The 24,724-nt window shown below is 29.5% G+C and overlaps 1 protein-coding gene across 4 annotated transcripts in view; it reads right to left on the bottom strand.

Annotated features, from left to right (window-relative positions):
* Nucleotides 1–24,724, bottom strand: part of Nedd4 (E3 ubiquitin-protein ligase Nedd4) — a 137,851-nt gene that overhangs the window by 99,394 nt on the left and 13,733 nt on the right. For 3 of the 4 annotated variants that reach the window (XM_075360268.1, XM_075360266.1, XM_075360267.1), the window contains exon 2: nt 856–935. In XM_075360268.1, the coding sequence (XP_075216383.1) occupies nt 856–935 (80 nt within the window). Of the gene's footprint in view, nt 1–855; nt 936–13,104; nt 13,320–24,724 lie in introns of those variants that run through there. The other variant, XM_075360269.1, reaches the window with a different exon arrangement.

Here is a 24,724-nt window from a genome sequence, read left to right as displayed (position 1 = left end):
AGTAGTCTCCAGGCTGTGGCTGTTGAACAAGTGGTGGTATACATAGCAAAACCATCAACAAATAGAGAACATGAAAAAGGTAACTGCACACATTTAGTAATACTGTTGATGGCTACAGTATACAACGCAATTAATAAATACACTTCCTTGAGGCACTCCATTCTCCCAGGTGGTGCTGCTCAAAAGAATCTCCAACAGGAACATGAAATGAATGGTCATTTAGGAAACCCCTAATAAAGGCAAGCATACTACACACGACTCCCCATTCTTTGAGGGTATTTAGAATACCTTGTCACCAGGTTGTGTCGTATGCCCTCCTAATAGGGAAAAATAGAAAATAGGGATAAATTACTGGTGGAACAGAAAGGCATTTTGGATAGCTGTTTTCAGTGATAGCAGATGATCAATGGAAGATCATCCTTGGCAGAAACCACATTGATCTTGAGATATCAGAGTGTGCTTCTCTAAATATTCTCAATCACTTTGCACAAAATACTCATTAGGGAGATAGGTCGATAGTCTGAGGAGCGTTGCTTTGTCTCTACCAGCTTTAAGGAATGATACAACAAAAAAAAAATGTGTAAAAATATTTATGTAATTATATTACAAAAGTATCTTAAAAAGATATACAATCTATCCAGGCAGCCTTAGAGTGTAGGTATCGGGTTCCATTATTCATCTCAAGTCTGTTATAAAATACTTACAAATACAAAAAAGGAAATATACAAAAATAATGTAGCTATAAAACAGACCTTGATCCAAACATATCCTTCTTTGCTAACTGATTTGTTATAAAATACTAACAAAGACAAAAAAGGAAATATACAAAAACAATAATGTATCTATAAAACAGACCTTGCTCCAAATATATCCTTCTTTGCTAACTGATGTCCACTGATTACCCGTAATCGCAGCCGGCTTGTAGATTCTTCTGCCTGAAAAAATAATAAAATTTTATTGTGATACTTAATGACTTTATGATAATAATTCTTAATGAATACTTAATGATTTAGACAGACTTAATGATTTTATTGTAAGACTTAATGACTTACACCATGAAGTCAAAAAGACTCTTAAACTCAAATTAAAGAGACTAATTAAACTCAAAACTTCTGTTAATATTGCAGTGTGTGTTTTCAGAATTATCTAAAATTTTAGGAAACTGATTTGAAGTGGATCATTTTGTTATGGACTGTCCAGTATTGCTGTAATACATACATGTATGTAAATTGTTTCTCTACAATTTTTATTTCACGTAAGTTATACAAATAATATTGTAAATAAATTTACTCTAATGTAAACATGAAACTCAGATCATATTTGCAAAAAATAAAAACTGGAATGTGTAAAAACTTATTGCTAAACAAACCAAGCTAAATATTAAGTACACCTACAAAGCAATGTTAAAAAGAATGGGAAAACAAGAAAGGAAGTCTTTTTTTATAAAAAGAAACTATACTTAGAAAATAAAAATTTTACCAATTCAAGTGATAATGCAGAGAAGAGTCAACTTGAAAGTAGAAGAAACGTTTGACCATAAATTTGCAATGATCAAACTGAACATTAATTTGACTAACCAAAGTTATAGGTTATGTTTTAAATATCATATAAATGAGCATTAAAAATAAAACTATGGTACAATTCACAAAAGGAGCTATAAGACAGGACCCTTTCTGCTGAAACCACTATAGGATATACCATGATTAAGACTTTCTATTAATTTAACAATTTATTGCCTTTATTTGAATTACCTTCTTAAAAAAAAATATGGTTAGAGATTCACATAATTAATTTTGTTTCTCTTTGTCGTCACTCAAAATACAAAATTTTTTATTATTAAAGAAAAATACATAACTGATTTCTTGAATTTGGGAATACAGAATACTTAGTTTCTTTGTTTTATAACCAATAAAAAGTTAGTCAACTATTACACCATTAGAATATTAAATGATTACAAAAATTTGCCAATAAGTGATTTTTTAAATTAAAGTAAACAACAATAAATAACCTGAAGTCAAATATAAATATGAAGTCGAACAAGATATACCTTTAAAATTAAGGATTAGCAGTAATAATGAATAATACTATAAAGCAGAAAATGTTATTAAATGCAACACCAGAATTATTCTAGTCACAATAGATTCAAACCCCAAGCCTGTAAAAACTCTGAACAAATTACACACAAACCTCTACAACAGAAGATGAAGAGATATAAAAGACATATGAGTACAGACGATCTATTCAAATATATAAAAGGTGGTGGATGTGATAATTTAAAGTAGTGGGAGGATAAGGAAGGAACGTAATTAGAGAGCATGGCCTGATCAAATCGATGAAAGGAGAAGATCTTTAAAATTTTGTATTAATCATAAACAATACAGTTACCCTTTTCAAAAAAATCATAAATTGAGAGTAATTTTACCTCTTTCAATGAAAGTAGGGCATACAAGAAAATAAGATATTATACGAAGTGTGGTTATTAAATAACGAGACTAATGCTGCTACAGAAGAACTGCAAATGTGCCAAATTTGTACAACTGACAACTGTGTAGCATGAAGCCTTCTCTTTAGATTGTTCCCATTCTTGTTTCTGTAGATATATTAGTCTGGCCGTGGCCTTTGTTTGGATAACATCTGTTCTTATATTTTGCCGAAAGAAATGATATGCATTTAATTAGAGCAAAGAACTGTCATGAAATTTCATAGGAAACTTGGAAAAACCGCTACTGAAAGTATCTTTTATTAAAAACAGTTTATATGGCAATGAATATTTATCACATGCGCGGGATTTTGAGTGGTTTAAGCATATTTGAAGAAGCAATAAACAAACTGAAGCAAAAGATTGAGAGTGAAGTAATTATCAAAGGAGAAAAAATTGAAATATTAATATTCACTAGCGACTTTTTTTTGTCAGAAACTGAGTCTTTAGAAAAAATTTTAAATTGCATAAATTTACTAAAAAATGAAATTCTACTCAAAAATAAAAAAAGAATAAAACAAGGGTAATGAAATGTCAAGAAAGTATCACATTACAAGGGACCCCAAAGAGACATCTGAAAAGATGCAAAATTTAGTTACTTGTTAAAATGAAAAGGATAGGTAAACTATTAAAGAAAAACAAACCAACATACTTGGCGTTTATAAACCTAGAAAAGGCGATAACGTAGACTGGAATAAAATGTTCAGCATTTTAAAAAAAATTAGGGTTCAAATACAGAGATAGAAGAACAATTGCTAACATGTACAGGAACCAAACAGCAACAATAACAATTGAACATAAGAAAGAAGCCCTAATAAGAAAGGGAGTCCGACAAGGATTGTTCCCTATCTCCGTTACTTTTTAATCTTTACATGGAACTAGCAGTTAATGATGTTAAAGAACAATTTAGATTCGGAGTAACAGTACAAGGTGAAAAGATAAAGATGCTACGATTTGCTGATGATATAGTAATTCTAGCCGAGAGTAAAAAGGATTTAGAAGAAACAATGAACGGCATAGATGAAGTCCTACGCAAAAACTATCGCATGAAAATAAACAAGAACAAAACAAAAGTAATGAAATGTAGTAGAAATAACAAAGATGGACCACTGAATGTGAAAATAGGAGGAGAAAAGATTATGGAGGTAGAAGAATTTTGTTATTTGGGAAGTAAAATTACTAAAGATGGACGAAGCAGGAGCGATATAAAATGCCGAATAGCACAAGCTAAACGAGCCTTCAGTAAGAAATATAATTTGTTTACATCAAAAATGAATTTAAATGTCAGGAAAAGATTTTTGAAAGTGTATGTTTGGAGTGTCGCTTTATATGGAAGTGAAACTTGGACAATCGAAGTATCTGAGAAGAAAAGATTAGAAGCTTTTGAAATGTGGTGCTATAGGAGAATGTTAAAAATCAGATGGGTGGATAAAGTGACAAATGAAGAGGTATTGCGGCAAATAGATGAAGAAAGTAGCATTTGGAAAAATATAGTTAAAAGAAGAGACAGACTTATAGGCGACATACTAAGGCATCCTGGAATAGTCGCTTTAATATTGGAAGGACAGGTAGAAGGGAAAAATTGTGTAGGCAGGCCACAGTTGGAGTATGTAAAACAAATTGTTGGGGATGTAGGATGTAGAGGGTATACTGAAATGAAACGACTAGCACTAGATAGGGAATCTTGGAGAGCTGCATCAAACCAGTCAAATGACTGAAGACAAAAAAAAAAAAAAAGTAAACTATGGTAGAAATTAAAAGCAGTCTATCAGGAGAGCTTTCATGCATAAAATAAATTGTCAGTCTCAAATATAGACCCAAAATATTCTTATTATATTTTTACATTAGATAGTTTACAGAATTATATGGCAGCAAAACATAAGCAAAACTCTTTATAGTAACTTACACTAAATGTATAATTATTTTTATCAACGAAAAAAATAAAATCATTTATAAAAGAGGTTAATAACAAAGCTATTTTAGCCATAACTGGAAACTCTGTACCCTCAATAAGAGGCACAATATGGCTGTTAAAAGTTAGGTAAGACATTAATCAGTGATCCTTCCCCTCTCATGTCTGAGAGCTAGTGACTGGATTCATATCCCGCTCACAATTTTCCACCATAGCTCACGGTTCTCTGCCATTCAAATCAATGTGCGTAACACATTTCTCCTGTTGCCTCTTCAATTCGGTCCACCCATCTTTTCGGCAGTCTTCTGCATGACCAGCAGCCCTACGGATTATATGGCCAAAAATGGAAACGTTGTGCTGGAAGCATATTGTGGATAATCTCTTCTGTATACACAGATTGTTTATAATCAAGTTGTTTGCCCACTTTTCTGTCCATGTGACACAAAGAATTCATCTATAGGCCCGTATCTCAAATATCAATTTTCCTCCAGTCTTCAACTTGATGGTCCAGGTCTCAATGCCACACATGACCACTGCAAAGACTAGAACCTGAAGCGGTCTCAAGCTTTGTATTCTTCGATTGTGCTACCATTCCAAACAGCAGTCAACTTCGCAAATGCCTATCTTGCTAAGATAATTCTTCTTCGTATTTCAGCCGACGATTCCCCATCCATGTCCCATGTCCACATTTTGAAAAAATCTGAGACTTGATACGGTATGCCCAGTAAAATTAACTGTCAGAATGATTGCAGGGCAGCTGAATTTGAACCATACCACAGTCCATAAAATTTTGACAAACGAATTGGACATGAAAAAAGTTTGTACCAAATTGGTCCCAAAAAACCTCACTGTTCAACAGGATGGAAGTGTGCCACAATCTTCTAGGGTAAATTGAAACATCCTGATTTTCTAAAAAATGTTATTACTGGTGATGAAAATTGGATATTTGAGTACGACCCAGAAACAAAACGCCAGAGCAAGGAGTGGTACACTTCAAACTCACCACATCCCAAAAAAAAAAATGGGCAAATCAGAAATCAAAACAATGCTAATTTGTTTCTTTGATAGTAATGGCATGTCCATAAGGAGTTTTTGCCTGCAGGAGAGACTTTAAATAGATATGTATACTGAGAAATTATTGAAAGACTGTGGAAAAGAATTTTGTCCGAGTGAGATCTGCCATCAAAGGCAACTATATGCTGTATCATGACTATGCACCGTGTCACACTGCACTCTCAATTAATGAGATTTTAGCAAAGAAAAGCATTCTTTAACCACCTTATTCACCTGACTTGAGTCCCTGCAACTTTTTCCTGTTCTCGACTTTAAAGAAATACCTCAAAGGACACCATTTTGGAAGAGTAGAAAATATTTTTAAAAAATGTAACCAACCATCTGAAGGATATTCCGGTTTCTGATTTCCAGCACTGCTATGAAGAGTGGAAAAACTGTGTGAAGCATTGCATTGCTTCCCAAGGGAACGATTTCAAATGTGATAGAGTCAATGTATAATTGGATTGTAAATAAATGATTTTTTTGAACCAGTCTCATTACTTTATTCAAGAGGGGCATGCCAAAGAAGTTTGTGTCAAAAAGAAATTGGAAAGGAAGAGGACTAAATACTAAGGAAATGAACCGTAAAACATGCTAGTAAAATGGGCTTCATCAAAGATGAATATCAATTTTTAGAACAGGGGAAAAACTGATGGTTACCGTGATTCAATGAATTTTGATCAGTTAAATAATTAAAAGAAAATGTTTACAATAGGAAATACAATAGGAAATTTTGGTGGAATTTCCTATTGTATTTTTGTATTCATACTGGATATTTTTTTTTGTATTTTTGTATTCATACTGGATAATGCAAACACCACTTGGTAGAAAAAGGTTTAGACAAATTCTTCTACTCTTAAAAGACATAACTGAAGTGACGATGATCATAAAGTGGTTTTTGACCCATCAAAAATAAAACCAAAATTTTTGGAAAATGTTAAAATAAAATAAATGTAGTTAACATTTTTAAAAAATGAACAAAAATGATTACTACAATGACCTATATGACAAAGAGTGAAACAGACAAATTAATTATTATAGTTATAACAGCTGATCCAAATTTGACACTGCAATGATGATAGCTGTGTACTGGCAGCAGACACCCAAGTGATAGATTTGATCATAACTAAGACTTGACTTCATGAATGCGGTAATTACAAAAGGGGAACATGACAAAGGTGTGGGAAGAGCTACATACTAGTGTCTCAAAGCAAGTGCCACCTCACGTGTTTTTACTTCATGTGTTGATTAACATTTTCTCATGAAATACACAATTAAAAAAGAAATAAAAAGTTAATTAACTAAGGCAATATTAAAAAAAAGAGCAAATATATCAACTAACAACAGTGTAAATAGGTAGATACTAAAAAAAAATTTATATAAATTATACAGGCATCTTATTTGTTCAAAGATTAAGGTTAATATTAAATATAAACCTATTGTTCAAAGATTAAGGTTAATATTAAATATAAACCTATTGTTCAAATATTAACCTAATTTTAACCTATATTTACCATATCTTATTTGTTCAAAGATTAAGGTTAATATTAAATATTAACCTATTGTTCAAATATTAACCTAATTTTAACCTATATTTACCATACCTTCTTCAATAACTAAAAGGTAAATATTAACCAATATTTTCCTTTATTAATCAATACTAACCTAATACTGTTCAAATATTAGGTTAATATTTTTGTTTAATATAATTAAAGTTTTATTAAAAGAATACCAATTCTATAAAAAAGGTATTTTAATTTTAACTAAATTACAAAGAGGATTTTTACTTGGATGGTAATTTATTACACCAAAATATAGCTCTTAATTATACAGAAATTATATTGTTTGGTTTGATTCTTTATAGAATAAGGGAGAAATTTCTTTTTTCAAATATTAAATACATTGATAAGTTGAACTTTTAATTTATTAATAATATTCAATTTACACGATTCACAATTATGGACACAAATATTGATATAAAAGCCCATTTTTGTATCTTGAAAACTCTTTCAGACTTATTGAAAAATGACAAACTATAATAATTTACATCACTGAAGAGTCTACTCAGTGTGCTGCTTCAAAATGATAATGGTAACGTGTCATGATAAAATTAAAAAATCACTGTTAAAAACTGAATTTATTAAGTGTTATATGGAAATTAGATTTCTAAATAAAAAGCAATCTGTCAAATCAAATTTGAACAAAGTTAAAAATTACTTAATACAAAGAAATTCATACTAGGAAGAGATTTTTATGAAACGATATACAACATACAATCAATTTAAAGTATTCAAATCTTGAAAACAGTACACATTTTAACAGTTTACAGCACAGTGGTACTCAGTTCTCAGTTTATAGCACCTAATAAAACCGCTACCCGTAGCAGCACAAGAGTATAATCTGACAACCACATCTTTGTATGCAATGAAGAAGTTCATTTGATTAATTCGCAGATCAACCAACCATCTTTCCCCACCTACCTGACTCAGCTGACTATCTTAATTTACTGATTTGTAGGTTAAGTTGCACCGCAATATATTTTTACTTATCTTTTTATTTGGTACATGTTTTCAAGGACTTGTTTGCTAATATACATCAACTAAAACCTTCAACAAATGTAAGTATTTATTTACATTTTTTATATTTTTCACACTCAATTATTTTTATGAACTACAACTTGGTAAATAATCTTACCACCATGCTTATTAGACCATAATTTTATACTTCTGTAAAAAAAGTGTTTTTTGTTGTTAAAATTATATTATTTTACTAAAAAATAAAATAAAACAGTAATTTTTTTTTTCAGTAATTTGAAGAAAATGTATGTACTTGAAGAGGAAGATATAAGGCGTTACCTTGAAGACATACCATCTGATGCAGAATCATGGGTTGATAACTCAGATATGGATCCTACTTTCTCTCTTGAGCAGGAAATTAATGATTTAGAATCAGAAAATGAAGGACATTTATCTTTTAATAATGAATATGGAGAAAATATATTTGTTTGAGAAGCACATGTCCATGGTAATATTTTTGATTAACCTGTATGGCTAAGTGCTGGTGACTGCTTACCTGAATTCTATAACCAAGTTCAGTCATCACTGACATTGAAAATCCCTCTCCGGTTGAGATTTTCAGGAAATTGTTTTCCAATGATCTCTTTAATCATATTACTTTTCAGACGAATTTATGTGCCTCAGAATCTAGAAAAACCTTTATTCCGTGTAATGTAAACGAAATAAAAACTTTTACTGGCCTGAATATATTAATGGGCATGAAACAATCACCATCATATAGGGATTATTGGTCTAGTTCACCAGATTTACATGATGTATCTATTTCTAATTTAATGACTGTAAATCGTTTCGGTTGGTTACTGAATAACATCCATCTGAATGATAATGCAGTTATGCCTAATCGTGGTTCTGATAATTTTGGCATACTTTATAAGGTGAGACTTCACCTCTACTAGACACTGTATCTGAAACTTTTCAGTCATGTTATTACCCCAATAAAAATTTTGCTGTTGATGAAACGATGATAAAATCTAAGGGAAGAAGCTCTCTCAAACAATACATGAAAAATAAACCCATTCAACGGGATTATAAAGTATGCAGGCTTTGTGCTGAAAATGGATATAACGTAAAATTTGAAATTTATACTGGTAAGAAAGGCGCTCTAGTAGAAAAAAGTCTTGGTCCAAATGTGGTCAAATGAATGACACATAATGTTGTTAATAAATATCATGTCTTCTTTGATAATTATTTTAATAATTTCCAGCTCCAACTGGAACTATCTGAAAGGCGTATCTACGTTTGTAGTACTATCCAGTCAAACTGAAAACATTTACTTCAATTTAAATCTGATAAAAAAAATGGCTATGGGGGAAACCGACTATAGAGCAAGTGATTCTACATTTTTAAAATGGAAGGACAACAGGTTTATGCACTTTTTGTATAATTATCATGACCCTCGGGCATTAACTAACATTCAAAGAAAAGCTAAAAATGGGAAAATCATTCAAATAATTTGTCCTGTGGCCTTGCAGGAATACAACTGACATTTGAACAAAAAGCTGATAGATTCAATCACTTCATGAAATACTATTGCACTGACAGTAAAAGCAAGAACAGGTGGCACCGCACTTTTTGGCAATTCATTAATTCTGCCATAATAAATAATTTTATTGTTTGGAATGAGCTGGACATTAAAAAAAATGTCCCTGAAAGATTTAGAAGTCTTGTGTCTGATATACTTGTAAGCCAATGAACAGTCTCAGTTTGTACTACAAGAGGACATTCTACTGCAAAGAATAAAAAACCTCTATTACCAGTAGGTACACGAACTACAGAAGCAACCCGTCAGCCCGGAAGCTGTACATAAAAGACTATGTGCATAGTGAAACACAAAGAATCACTAAGTACGCACCATGTGGATGTGCAGCCTTGTGTATGCTCCGCTTGCCTTTGGAAAGAAAAGAATAATTTCAAAATTTTCCATAATGGAAAATTAAAATAATAATTATATTTTTTCCATAATGGACGTTAATTATTTAAATTTTTTTAATATAATATTTAATTACTATCTTATATTTTTACTTATCTTTTTATAAAATATAACAAAATGTTATTCTAAATTTTTTTATGAATATTTTTAATTTTTTATTCATGATTTTGCTAAAACTCTTAATAAATAAAATAATTTGATAATTATGTAAAGACAATTTTATATGTTTTATATCTGAATTCAATAAATGTGTAATATTTCATACAGTAAATGTGCGATAATGATATTATACACCATCCTTGATGTCCTCCTTACTTGCACAGTGGTAAACATGGTATACCACCTCTGTTAAGAGAATCTGATAAGGAAATCATATATTTGACTGTATAGCAACGATAATAGGGATCATATGAAGTACAGAAATTCGTTAAAATTATTTTTTTTTGCATTACAATTTTCGTGCTTTGAAATGATTTTTGCATTAAAATTTTTATGCTTTAAAGAGTTAACAGGTTTAACTCGATTAATAAATGTTTTTGTTAATAATGCAAGTCCACTCCAAAATTTACTATTTAAGTGGAATTTAAGGTATTAATATCTAAATAAAAACTATCAGTCAAAACATCAGTGAATTGATTCCCTGAATTAATTATGGTCTACTTTTAATAGCTCCTTTATATTCAAACAATAATAAAATCTCCACTTACATATTATACACCATTATACACATTGTATGGTGCTAAAATACCCACATAAATTTTGAAATTGTATGTAAATAATTAAAAATATTAACATACAAAAAATTACAATTACCAAACTAAACTTAAAAAGAAGATAAATTGTCATTAAGGAGAAAACTGTCATTCATCTCATCCTAACGGTGGTCCCGAAGGTTTAAAAAAAAAACATTTTAATTGAAATTTAATAAATCTTGAAAACTGAAACTGGATATGATCCAAACATTTATTTTCTTTTTAATTAACCATTAGTACAGGAACAATACTTAAACATAATAAATATTCTTTTCTACATAATTTTTCAGTATCTGTCTTTTTACCGATATGATTTCCAGGCAACTAACAGCTAAATACAACAAGCATCTATCATTATTACAGTTAACTCAAATTAATTATTGCAATTGATTGTATAATTATCCTAGTAAAGACAATTAAAATAAATTTTCTTAAAAAAGAATCTATAATGAAATTTATAAAATAAATAGCAGTGAGTAGAATTAATAAAATCACTTCTTCAGTGAAAGGATAAGGGTTTCAAACCTTGTTTTTTCCCACCAAATGGACCAATTATTATGATTCTGTTTTTGTTTTATTTAAGAAACTTCTGTTGTACTTCTACTGGCTCTATTGTTAAGTTTTGAAAATAATTTAAAAGTTGATAATTTTTTAAGCCATAAAATACATTTCACAGATGATTTGAAGATATTTTTCATTTTTTATCATTACTTAGTAATAAATTACTATAGCAAAATATATTACATAACTTTACTTAAGTAAATGTAAAGTAATAAAATCATAAGATAAGTGATAACATTTTTAGTAATAAAATCTGTAAAGATTTGAATAAGGAAATGTAATATAATAAAAAACAAACATAAATAAATGTAAAAATAAAATAATTTTCAGGGGGGTGTGTTTTAATTTCTGTAGATAAGTTATCTAACTTATCTGTATACATAATACATACTGTCTATATACTACAAGACGCTAAGACTACAAAAATTTTAAGAATTTTTTTTTCCGTTATTATTTAATTTAAAATGTGAAGAATGACCAATTATTTCAAAAAGGTAGTCCATCGTCATATGGGTCCATTAATTTTATTTTATTTTTATTTGAACAGGATTTCACATAGATGGAAAAACTTTATTTGAAAACTTATACAGAAAACTTACTTTAACCAAACGTGGCCATTTAGATAGCCTAGTTGAAATCTTAGTTGTATCTAACAAATCTCATCTTACTTATACCCTTCTACATAAAAAATATATTTTTTTTAAAAGTTCTTACTAAGGATGAACTAAGACTATCGTACAAAATTAAGCCTGATCTATTTACAGTTTACATTCTCATGTTGTATTTTGGAAATGTTTAGGAAGTAAAAATTACAGCAAATAACATATTAAACAACTTTAAATAAAGTTTGAAACAATTTTCATGCAAAACCTTTTTCAATGCAAGATCTTTTTCAGTTCAAAGATCTTGGGCAAAAATCACACAAAATTTAAACTGATTACTACTAGTATACTTACCAGTAGTAATTAATGAACTACAAAAGAATTATTAAAAGAGCTCCAATGAATTCTTAAGACTACAAAGTACAAAAAAATGCATTCATCCTCCTCATCACCAATAGTTACATTAGAGGCTTCTCCTTGTGCATACAACTTTTGCACAATGAGTCTGTGTACACAGGACCAGGTGTTCACTGGCAAATTATATTAGAATCTAAGATGTAAATAATAAAAATAACATTTAATTACTAATAAAATGCTCAACCATAAATAAGTACACTCACAGAGATATAGTCATCAGATACAACAAAACAGAAAAAAATAACAATACTAATAATCTAACAGAAAGAAAAATATTGATTTTGAACTACAATTCAATTTTCTTATTAACTATGTAACTAATTTAATACGGTCACTATCAAACACTAAAGGGATTCATATTTTAAAAACGCACTTAAAAATAAAACTTATTAATCTTAATGCTAAATATATATATATATATATTTTTTTTAATCAGCAGTGAAAAGTTTATTTTTTACAAAACTATATTAATAATTACAAAACTTAAAATAAGGTACTACTATATCAGTTAGATATATATATTATTAGCGCGACTCATGAGGCTTTGTTCGTGTGTAATTATATGAGCACTTCAACAAATAAGAAATAATTAAAATAATAAGGAAATTAAATGAACAACCTTCCTCAGCGGCCTTGGAATGGTTAACACAAAATTGTCTGAAAACACTTTAAAAAACTTAGGTTCAATATTTTAAAAAACGAAAAGAGTAAATATTTAACTTTATCTACTTTAACATAAGTTGTCTTCCTTTCGTGTACATGTCAAAACTTTTCTCACAAGGAAGAACAGGATTAGCCTAAATATTTTGTTAATGTACTTACACTCCCATCTACTATAAGTCCTGGAACGTAACCGTATTCATTTAATCCTGCCATCAGTAAGTTTCGAACGGATACTGGCATAATATAATTCTACAAACTATAATGTATACATTTTGAACAAAAGTACGAAAAATAACAACCACTAATTCATAAAACGCATATTGACACAGCTGTTGACGTAAGGCCGGATGGCCGTTTGTAACCCCAGCCCAGGTAATATCATTTGGTGAAATAGCAATTTATCATCTGTATTGCCAAAATTATAAATACTAACACAAAATACATAATTTTTAATCTAGCTCGACTTCTGAATATAATTATCAGCTGACTTTACCAAAAATAACCAAGATCAAGAAGAAAAAATAAGCTGTCAATAAATAAGATTATGAAAATTTTGCTATGCATCTAATTATATTCGATAAAATATCATATTTTTTTAATAAATCATAACAGTAAAGACGATATCTATTCAAAATAAACACTTCACTTACGGACACTGCAAAACAATAGTATATTTGAAATTCAGCTTGAAATATTATTTATTAATCTATTTTACGCGAAATTAATATTTTCCACTTTTCTTATTCTATTTTTTTATCTGTTCTGATAGTTTGTACATCAAAGGCTAGTAAAATATTTATAAATTTAATGACTAATACATTGGTACTCCGTAATAGATCAGACATCAAAATAATCGTGCTCTTGTGTTTGAATATTTTCCCGCGAAGACTTTAACCACATTTATAATGTAGTTCGGTGTAGGGGCGTGTAATTGAAATTTAGGCCTACGAACTTTAATTAACCACCAATAGGGGCTGATATAAACAGAGAAAAACTATACCAAGTAAATGAAATGTAAAAAATATTTACACAATTCGTTTCTAAGATAAATCAATCCAGTTGTTTTTTATAATGAAGATAGAAGTTTTTCTCATCGTCGAAACGTTTTCAGTAATTTAACAGGTTTGCCTTGTTGTGATATCAGCTTAACTAATTATTGCGAGATATGTATTAAGGAAATAAAAGAGTGCTAAAATTTACTTTTTAAGTTACTTTAAGTTTCATGGTAAATTTTTTTCCTTTATGACTTAAAATCATAAATATTTTTAATTTCCTAAGTCATAAATTACAAGATAACACCACACTAGTTCGATCAACTGCTTGTCATTTACATATATTTGTAGTATTTTGAATTTAGTAAATAAATAACAATTATAGATTATAATATTTCCTTAACCTTGGTGCTCATTTTGATTGTTAAACAATCATCATCAATGAATAGCAAGGAAGAAAGGTAAAATCATTTTTGGTACTATTAGCAGCTATTATGGCAAAACAGTTTTACTAAAGAACAATAGAGAAGAAGAATCTGAAAAAATCAAGGATAAAAATTGCAGTCACATTCAGAAGGTAAAAAATGTTTAAAAACGAATGTACTGTTGTTGGTAATGTCTAGAAATTGCCCTCTATCCTTAAAAATACTAAAAATAAAACTAACATGTTAAACAAGCATTTTTAAATTAATTTGTAAAGATAATTGCAATTTAGAATACATGGGACACACTAAAAGAAAGTTAAAAATTAGAATAAACTAGTTTTTGGCTAATTATAAGACCAATTATACAGACCATATAGCCTATTACTTAGGCTATACATTTAGATTTAAAAGATTAGTTTTATTAGAATTGAGATTTCTGAAAAAATGTAGATAATAACCAGGTGTTAGGTAGTTTGGGGAACTTAATTTGTAAGTAGTAAAGCAAAAATCTCATTGTTGAGTGATAGGAGACCAATATCTAACAGACAAATTTGAATTTTAAATTTGTTAAAAATGCTTTTTCCTTCAAATGAATCCTGCCCGTGATTACTGAAAGCTAACCAATTTTATTTATAAATTTTTATCCTCCTTCATTAATTAGTTATTTTAATATTCTACTGTTTATTAAAATCAACTATAAAAATTGATTCAAACGTTTATAATAGACTGTGAGGATAAAATGGTGAGGTTAGTGATGGCCCTTATGAATTAAGGCAAACAGGGAGGTTGCACTTTCAAACCTGGGATGGATTTTTGTTGCCTAAGTCAGTTCATGTTTCATCCTGAGCTCACTTTGTAGTTTCTCCCATACATCTCTATAGAACAAATTTGAATATCATGCTACATAGCAATTGACTCCAGGCTGGGTCAACTCCCTGTGATTGAGTGATTGCTCACAAATGAATCAACTCTGCCTTGTGCAGGATGATGACTGGAGTAACCACACTAGATTATGCTCTGGCTGTACATGTAGCCATTGATGAGCTAGTGAATCATTTATCAATGTCTTTTTCTACTATTTGCAAAGTCCAATCTTGCTGCTTATATATTTCATGTATTGTGTGCTTTTATTTTCTTTATTTTTAAAAACTGTCTCTCTAACATTTCTGTGCCCAGATCCAACTTCTATTGCTGTTCCTGCTGATTCTTTTCTACCAGAAAAACACTAATATTAAAAAAATAATCCAGGTAAAACCTCTTCTTCAAATCTAAGGTGATCATATACAGTTTTTTCCTCTACTAAACAAAGGTAAGATATTTGACTGATTTAGTTTCAATATATTATCTGGCCCATCTTTCTTGGAGATCCTACCCGTCATCTCACAAAGAAAAAAATCAGATGTGTGCACTACATGACTTCCTTGTACAACTATTAAATTACATAACATTTTTTTAAAATAAAAAGTACATAAAATTTTATTTTACTTCATATATATTTTTTTTATGGTTATTATTGAATTTTTATTTATTGTATTTTTTTTACAATCAAAGGTTAATAATTACTATAAAATTAATAACTATAGTTATATATATAAATTTGCATATAAAGTTGTATATATAAATTACTATATTTAAATTTAAAAAAAAGTTAATAAATAATAAAAAAAAGGGAGATGAAATCTGATTTGAACTGATGTGCCATTGTAAGATCCAAATATTTCATTAATTAAAATTTTATTTGGCTATAACTCTGGAACCAATGAAAATAAGTACCACAAAATACATCACTGAAAAGCTTTCAATGAGGGTTTATTACTAAGTCAACAAAATCTAAATTTTTGGATTTTGGGCTTTTTTGGTCCAGTCGATTGCAATCAAAAGGGGAGATGCACAACTAGATGTTACAACAGCCCTGAATCCAAAATTTCAACATCCTACGGCTAATCATTTTTGAGTTATGTGAGATACATATGTACGTACAGATGTCATGCCGAAACTAGTGAAAATGGATTTAGGGATGGTCAAAATGGATATTTCTGTTAAAATCTGAAAAACAAAATTTTTCGTGATTTACTTCACACAAGGAAGTAAAAAGATTATTAATTCTTTGGAAATGGAAGTGTCAGCTTTTGTAATCTTTGCACAGTTAATTGATGTGCAAAACCAGTTTTCTGAACTGTATAGTAAGGGTAGAAAAACCATAACCCAATAAGAATTTAATTGATATTAGTTTTAAGTTTTTTTCTAAAGGAACACTGGAAACTGTATGATATTTGTTTCTTTCAATGATTCTAGTGTAACCATAAACTATTTTAGAGTTGATTATTAAAATGATTAACCTGCATTGTGTTATGTAACAAATAGCTTTAGGAAGTCTGGTTGAAATATTTTTCATATAACAGTATAAATAAATCAATTTCTGTTAATAACTTTTCTCAAGCTTGATGACGTGGAATGAAAGTTGTATGAAAGAAACAAAATACAGAATATCTTTAGAGAAAATAATTTCTGAAAAGGTTACGTGTAACTGTCATCAAGAAGGAGCTGATTGAACTGAAGAAACGTTTGCCAAATACTTTGAATATAAATTGTCATAAATAATATAATTTGTCATAATATAAATTGTCTGAACCTTGGATTGTAGAAAAAACGAAAAGAAGTAATTATTAAATGTAGTTGTGAGAGAATGAAGAAGTGAAATGGCTGGAGAAAATGAAAAACAAGGATATACTGAGAAGAATAGGAGAAAAGTAGAATTTGGCCAAAACAGGGTTTATCCAACATTGTAATTGTCTTCAGCAGAGGATCATATAGAGAAATGTAGAAGGAAAGAGAAAAAGAAGAAGGACTAGGATGTTTTTTACAAATTGAAAAAGGAAGAAGCTATATAAAATTAAAGAGGAGGCTCAAGCTCAAGAAAACTGGTTGGTACTCAATTGAAACCTATCTAAAAACAGACTCACAAAGAAGAAGACAATATTTCTTTGTAGAACTGTTGTGTGATAATTTAGTTTTTGTGCTAATCCAACTACTTTTTCTGGGATTTACATAAAATGGGAATGTGTTCATTGGATATATTTGATTTCCTTCACCTCCTATTACCCGTGTATCTTTTTTTTACACCATAGATGAATTCTTTTTTTTTTCCAGTTTACGTTTCACAATTAATATTAGATTAAAATTATTTTCTTTTAAAGGTTTTCACCATATCATATTTTCAAATGGTAAATATAGTCTATTCAGAATTTGCAGTTACAATAAGTTACATCTATTATCTCTGAACTGTTAATATAAAATGTAGATTAATAAAAATATGTACATTCTAGTTGACAAGTACATTTTTTGTTAATATCCCAGTTACTAAAAATTACTAAACAATACTTAGAGTGCATACTTGCAAAAACGTTTAAAGTTGTTTTTTAATTATAATTATATCTTGTGTGTTTAGTAAAATTTAAGGAGAGAGGTATATAATATTTTATTAGTCATAAAAAGTTTATTAGTATTGCATTTTTTTAAGAAGAAATAATTGAATTTTTTTAGAAGCTAAACCTCAGAGAAAAAAAGCCCTTTTTTCAGAAGGGCTTTTTTTCTCTAAATTCTAAATTTTAGAAACATTCCTTTTGAAAAAAAAGTTGTTTCTAGAATTTTAATTAAACAGAGAAAAAATGTTAATATCATGTTTATCTGGCTATATAAGTAACATTCAATTGACCTATTATTAAATGAAAAAAATTCTTTTGAATAATTTATTTATTATAAATTTGTTTCCAAATACATTTATTGAGTCTACTAAAACTGAACTGTAGCAGAGAATATTATACCAGTGGAAGTGCTTTGGATTAAACAAATGAGTTATTTCTGTAAATTGTAGGCTGCACCTACTGAATTCTTAAGGATGATTCAGAAATATGTTTAGTAAAATCACAAAAAACACATTTATTTGCAAATGCCTGTTTTAGAAGAACTTTTGTTTAAAATACATGAGAAAGTCAAAACACACAATTCTACTCTCAATATAATGCAGTGGTTAGAGGCACATAAACTGGGAGATGGGATGAATAAAACGATGCTGGAATTGAAGGAACTTATATCGCTGGATATGTTAGAAGAATAGTATGGAAGAGGACTGCAAAAAAGATCTTTAAATAGAAACCAAATAGAACACTAAATCTAAAGATTTTTGAAGTCAACTAGTTGCATTGTATGGAAAGATTATAGAGAGGGAAAGATTATCAGGTGCGGTTTTGGAGGAGGAAAAAGAAATTTATGATGATATTTAAAGGGGACTAATGTATTAAATATAATTTTATACATAGGGGTATATAAAATATACATGTATATAAAATATACATTTTATATAGGGGTCCTGGGTTCGAATCCCAGTTAGGCATGGCATTTTCACACATTACTTGTCATTAATCTCATCTCTGAAGCAATACCTAATGGTGATCCCAGAGGTTAAAAAAAATATATTATAATGTATTTTAAAATCTTCTAACAGATAAAATTAAAAAATAAGAATACCATACTTAAGAAAGAAAAGCAGATAAGTATGAGAACTACTGTACTAACAGTCTAAAATTTCATCCATTAAAATAAGCTAGGAAAATAATATTCGTAAATTAGAAAAATGTTAGCTTGGCTAAGAAGAACATGGCTATAAGGAACACAATTCAAGCCCTTAGAGTAATCTTAGAAACCATGCTTAAGAAAAATAAAGCCACCTCATGTCATTTATAAATCTAAAATTTAATTTAAAATTATAATTTTAAGGAAAAAAGGAAGTTAAAAATGTAGGGAAAGAAGACATATAATTTGTACAAGAATAAGGTAGCAATGATAAGAATAGGAAATGAAGTAAGGCAATGTGTGATTCAAAAAGGAATGAAACAAGAATGTTGTTTGTCTTATAGCATTTCAACTTGTTGAAGAAGTAGTACAAAAAGTGAGGAACATTTTAAATAGATATTAGAGTAACTATCCTAGGAGTAAAACAAGATATGTAGATTCATCAATGACATTGTTCTTTTGTCAGAAAACCAAAAATGAGACAAAAGAAATTGAATGACATGGAATTATTGTTATGAAAGAAATTCTGTTTGAAAACTTAAGTATAAAATAGAAGTAGTGAAAGGTGACAGAAGAGAAGATAATGAAAAATTAAACTCTAAAAAATATGTAAAAATATATCAGAATAGAATTTATTTATTTAGATAGTAAAATATAAAGGGTGGACAAAAATAGGTAGAGATCAAACAGATAAAAGTGAACTTTCATAGAGAAAAGTCTGCTGTTATCAAAAAGTAACAAGTAATGAGTCTTAGAATGAAAAATATTTCCTTAAAAATATTATGCAAAAGTACATTATGTTATTGAAACATGGGCAGTAGGAAAAGCAGAAAGGGAGAGAATAAAGGCTATTGAAAAGTGGTATTACAGGAGGGTGTTTGAAAATTATATGGATTGAAAGTATAAAATGAAGATATCTTAAGATGAATCATAGAAGAGAGAAATTTGCAGCAGAGTCTTGTGGAGAGATGAACTATGTTGTTGAGCCACATATTATAACATCCAGATATATTTTATTTTATAGTTTTCTGTGTAGAGAGTAGAGAGTTTTTTCTGTGTAGAGAGTAGTTTTATGTCTAGTGAAAGAGAATTAAGCTAGAATTAGTTCTAGCCAATTAAGAATTATGTTGAAGTTAAAAAATTAAGAATGGCATTTGGAAAATGACATAAAACTAGTTAAATACATGAATAATAAAAAAAAATTATATTATTTTCTCATAAAAATATCCTCATTATTTTCTCTTAATTTTTTATAACTTTTTTAATCTACACATTTCACATTTTTTTAACTAATTTGTATTGAAATAATTCGTATTTTACAAATAGATAATATTTATTTGTAAATGAAGGGTACTATTTATTTGTATTCAAAGAGTACTAGTGCCCTGGTGACTGGTGCCACTCTAGTCACTACCTCACTGTCATTAGTTTTTTAGCTGTGTTGGTGAAAATAGTGATGTCATCATGGTTGAAAACTGAATATCAGGCAATTTTGTACAATTTTGCAATGGGTTAAATGTTGATCAGTGATCAGAGGAAATGACTTCTGTGCTTGGAAAGGTCCTGATTGTACAATAATATTTAGGAGGACCAAAGGTTTGAAAGAGGAAATTTTGGCTTTGAGGATGCTCTAAGGTCAGGTTGACTGTCTTCATCTGTTACTGAAGGAGACATAGCTGCAATATGAAATATGCTCAAGACAGACAGGATGTGACCTACCACCAAATAGAGGTATCCTTGGGCATTAATGCTCTAGCAGTTCGTGCTATTCTGCAAGATCACATTCAAAATAGAAAGCTTTATACCCTTTGAGTACTAGATAAGCTGACCAATGAAGATATGCATGTTGTGATTCATGGTACTGTGAAATGCTGAAAAAGTTAGAAATTGGGAAATCTCAATATGTAAACAATATTATAACTTGTGATGAAACTTGGCTTTACTATTATGACATCCCAACCAAGGCCCAGAACAAAGTGTGAGTGTTCAAAGATGAAGAGATCTCTGTGACTGTTTGAAAAAACAGATCAGTGAGAAAGAAATTGGTGCCATATTTTTTAGTATGAGAGGAGTTTTAAGGCGTGTTGTGTTGGAAACTCAGAAGACAGGGAAGTGATATACTGAGGAATGCCTGCCTAAAATTACCGAAGCTCACAAGAAACTGTGTCTAAGCTCACATGGTTTCTTCACCACAATAATGCTTCACTGCACCGCACCGCTCCAGTGTTTGCTACAAGTATTTGGCCAGCACTGGAATAAAACTGTTAGAGCACCTTATGTACAGTTTTGACCTCTATCCATGTGACTTTACACTGTTATCGCAGAAAAAGTACAAACTGAAAGGGAGGCATTTCGCAAGCAATGCTAACATCCTGAGGGCTTGGGACAATAACTGTGCCCAGATCTCTGATGAAAATAGTAGGGTTTCTTTGAAGACTCGTTTTGAAGGATGGCAAAGTGTGTAAAGTGTGGTGAAGATTATTTTGAAAAATTATAAAAAATAAAGTTGTACTGTAAGACTTTTCTAGTGTCTTTGTAAATTAGAATTTAATATAATACTAAACACTAATACTATGACACAAAAAGTTGTTTAAACACAAAAATTAAATAAATTTTTTTAAATATTTTTTTTGGATTGAATTGTAAATTAAATTTTTAGTATTATTTTGTTTTATATTAATATTTAATAAATAGTACTATATGATAATTTAAAAATAGAATAATTTTTACTTCCTTGTATGAAGTAAAGGACTATCTGTAACTATTGTAACATCTAGTTATGCACCTCCCCTTTTGACTGCAATCAATTGAACCAAAAGTATCCAAAATCCAAAAAATTTAGATTTTGGACTTTTTGTTAACTGCAGTAATAAGCCCATTGAGAGCTTTTCAACAATATACCTTAAATGCTACTTATTTTCATTGGTTCCAGAGTTATAGCCAAATAAAATTTTAATTAATGAAATATTTTTATCTTACAAGGGGAAAGCACATCAGTTCAAATCCGATTTCATCTTTTTTTTTACTTTTTTTTTTTTTTATTTAAATATATTGAGTTGTTAATAATTATTAACCTCTGTTTGTAAAAAAATGTTACCATAAACAATAACAATAAAAAAAAATATGAAAAAATATCAGAAGTTATTAACAAAATAAAATACTATGTACTTTCCATTTAAAAAAATGTGTATATGTAATTTAATAGGTGTACAAGGAAGTCATGTGATATCTAAATCAGATATTTTTATTTAACTAAACATATAAATGAATAATTGCATAACATTTTAATTTTTACAGCCTAAAACTGTTTTTATTTGCTATTTTATAACTGAGATGAATCACAAATAAAAATGTATGCAACTTAATTATTTACAAAATAATTTATAATCATAAATACTTTTTTTAGTCATAAGTAATTAAAAACAATTTTATAGCTCATATAATATAAAATGTTTTTACATTTATTCATTCACAGTTTTCAGAATAAATATTCCTAATATAATTGCTATATGGAATGCAATTCATTTTAAAAATATGAACCGATTCAATTCATTTCCTATACAGTGTATTAAAATCAAACTGATTTTAGTCCTTAATATGTTAAAAAGTAAATTATAAATTAAGTATATATGTACATTTGGTGGCATGACTAAATATTTTTAGATAATTAGACATAAGTTACTCCTTAAATTACAAAGAATAATAAGCACCCCATATGTGGCTAGCTTTCTAGGAAAAAAGGAGTAAAATGATTCCTATTGTCCTGATTGTATTGTTGTATTTCAGTATACCAAGTCCACCAAATTCAGATTACATTAACTCTAAAATAAATGATTAAACTAAGCTGTTCCAACTGCACTGTGTTCTAACATTGGTTAAAGAGGATGCAGTTTCAAACAAATGTACAATGAATACATAAAAAACTTTTTCACGGCAACACAGCAACACTTTATCATGTTACAACCATTTTATATTATTGCTGATTGTCATAGATCAAATTGTAATAAAATATTTTAAGAAAATGTTGAATATGCAGATATTTATACTTTGTGTCTGTAGTTTCATTGTAGTCTCAACATTGAATATTTCAAAAAAGGAGAGTTGTTCAATAAAATTATTCATCTATAACTTTACTTACATCTACATACACATTCATTCATGCATATACATCTACATACTGTATGTATATATATAATATACATATACAAGAGGTGGATAACAAATAAGTTACATCCTTGCCGTGTTCTTGAACTGAAAGAGATATATTAATGTCTTGTGGTGGCAGCACTTGCTGTGCTGTAGTCTTTACACTCCCCCAGCAGCAATTTCATATGACATGCAGTACATGTTTAGTGTCATTGTCAATATGGTGTGTACTCTAGAGGTTTCGTCCAGCATAGAAGTGTGTTCAGTAGTTCGATTTTTTTGGGCAAAAAATTGTAATTGTTGTGAAATTCATTGCCAAATTGTTGAGGTACACAATGAGAATGCAATGTCACACCCTATGATCACAAAATGGTGCCAAATGTTAAAAAATGGAAGAACAAATGTAAGTGACGAACTGCTTGCTGGGTGTCCTTCAACTGCAAACATGGTGGGTAATGCGGAACGTGTGAATAAAATGATCCTGAGTAACCGGCCCATTAAAATTAGAGAGATTGCAAGTGAACTTAACATCAGTTATGGTAGAGTGTTTGTGATTATCCATGATCAGCTTGGTTAATGTAAGATGTGTGCATGAAGGGTGCCACCTCTATTGACTGACAACCACAAACGTCAACATTTTGCATCTGCTCTTTATTTTCTTCAATGTTATTCAGGACTGAGCCACAGTTTTTGAAACAAATCATCTCAGGAGATGAGAGCTGGGTGCTTCTTTACACTCCTGATACTAAACGAGCATCACATGAATGGAGACACAAAAATTTGTCGCCGCGAAAAAAAGTGAAAACATTCCCGCATGTTCAAAAGGTTATGCTGACAGTTTTTTAATGTTCTGAGGGAATTGTTTATAGTGAATTTATGCCCTGAGCAACAACAATCAATGCAGAATCTTGTTGTCAAACTTTAAAAAAATTGTGTAAAACCAATAAAGATCAAAGACCCAGAAGATTGAACGATGAGGTCATTTTTCTTCATGACAACACTACTCATTTAGCTCATGTGACAAAGGAGTTACTGCAAAAATTCAACTGGGAAGTGTGGTCTCATCCACCTTATAGCCCTGACCTAGCATCGTGTGACTACCTCCTGTTTGGTCCTCTCAAGCAAGACCTGGGAGGGGAGCATTTCACTAATGATGATGAACTGAAGGAAGCAGTCCTTAAATGGTTGAAGGAAACTGGACAGAATTTTTATGAAAGTGGAATTGTAAAACTTGTCACAAGGTATGAAAAGTGTTTAGAAAAACTTGGTGATTATGTCAAAAAATAGATAAATAAATATATATATATAGATTTTTGTTCAATTAAAAAAAAATTGTCTCATAAATATGTTTGTTTCACAGAGGGGGTGTAACTTACTTTATGATCATCCCTTGTTGTATGTATATATATATATATATATATATATATATATGTATATAATGTTCTATTAAAAAGAGAGAGAGAGAGAGAGAGAGAATCTTTGTTTGAATATTGCCCTTTCCTACATTTCTGAACAAGTTTGGTTTTTTATGATGGGTAAAAATAGCATCTATTACCTTCTATGTTGTTACTTAAAATCATCATTATACCTAGTGTCAGTCATGACGAGATCAATTTTTTATTTGGAGTGACAGGGAAAAAGTAA

This window comes from Lycorma delicatula, chromosome 3 (genome assembly GCF_047948215.1).
Source record: "Lycorma delicatula isolate Av1 chromosome 3, ASM4794821v1, whole genome shotgun sequence".
Lineage (NCBI taxonomy): Eukaryota > Metazoa > Arthropoda > Insecta > Hemiptera > Fulgoridae > Lycorma > Lycorma delicatula.
This window is presented reverse-complemented; position numbering and strand designations above follow the sequence as displayed.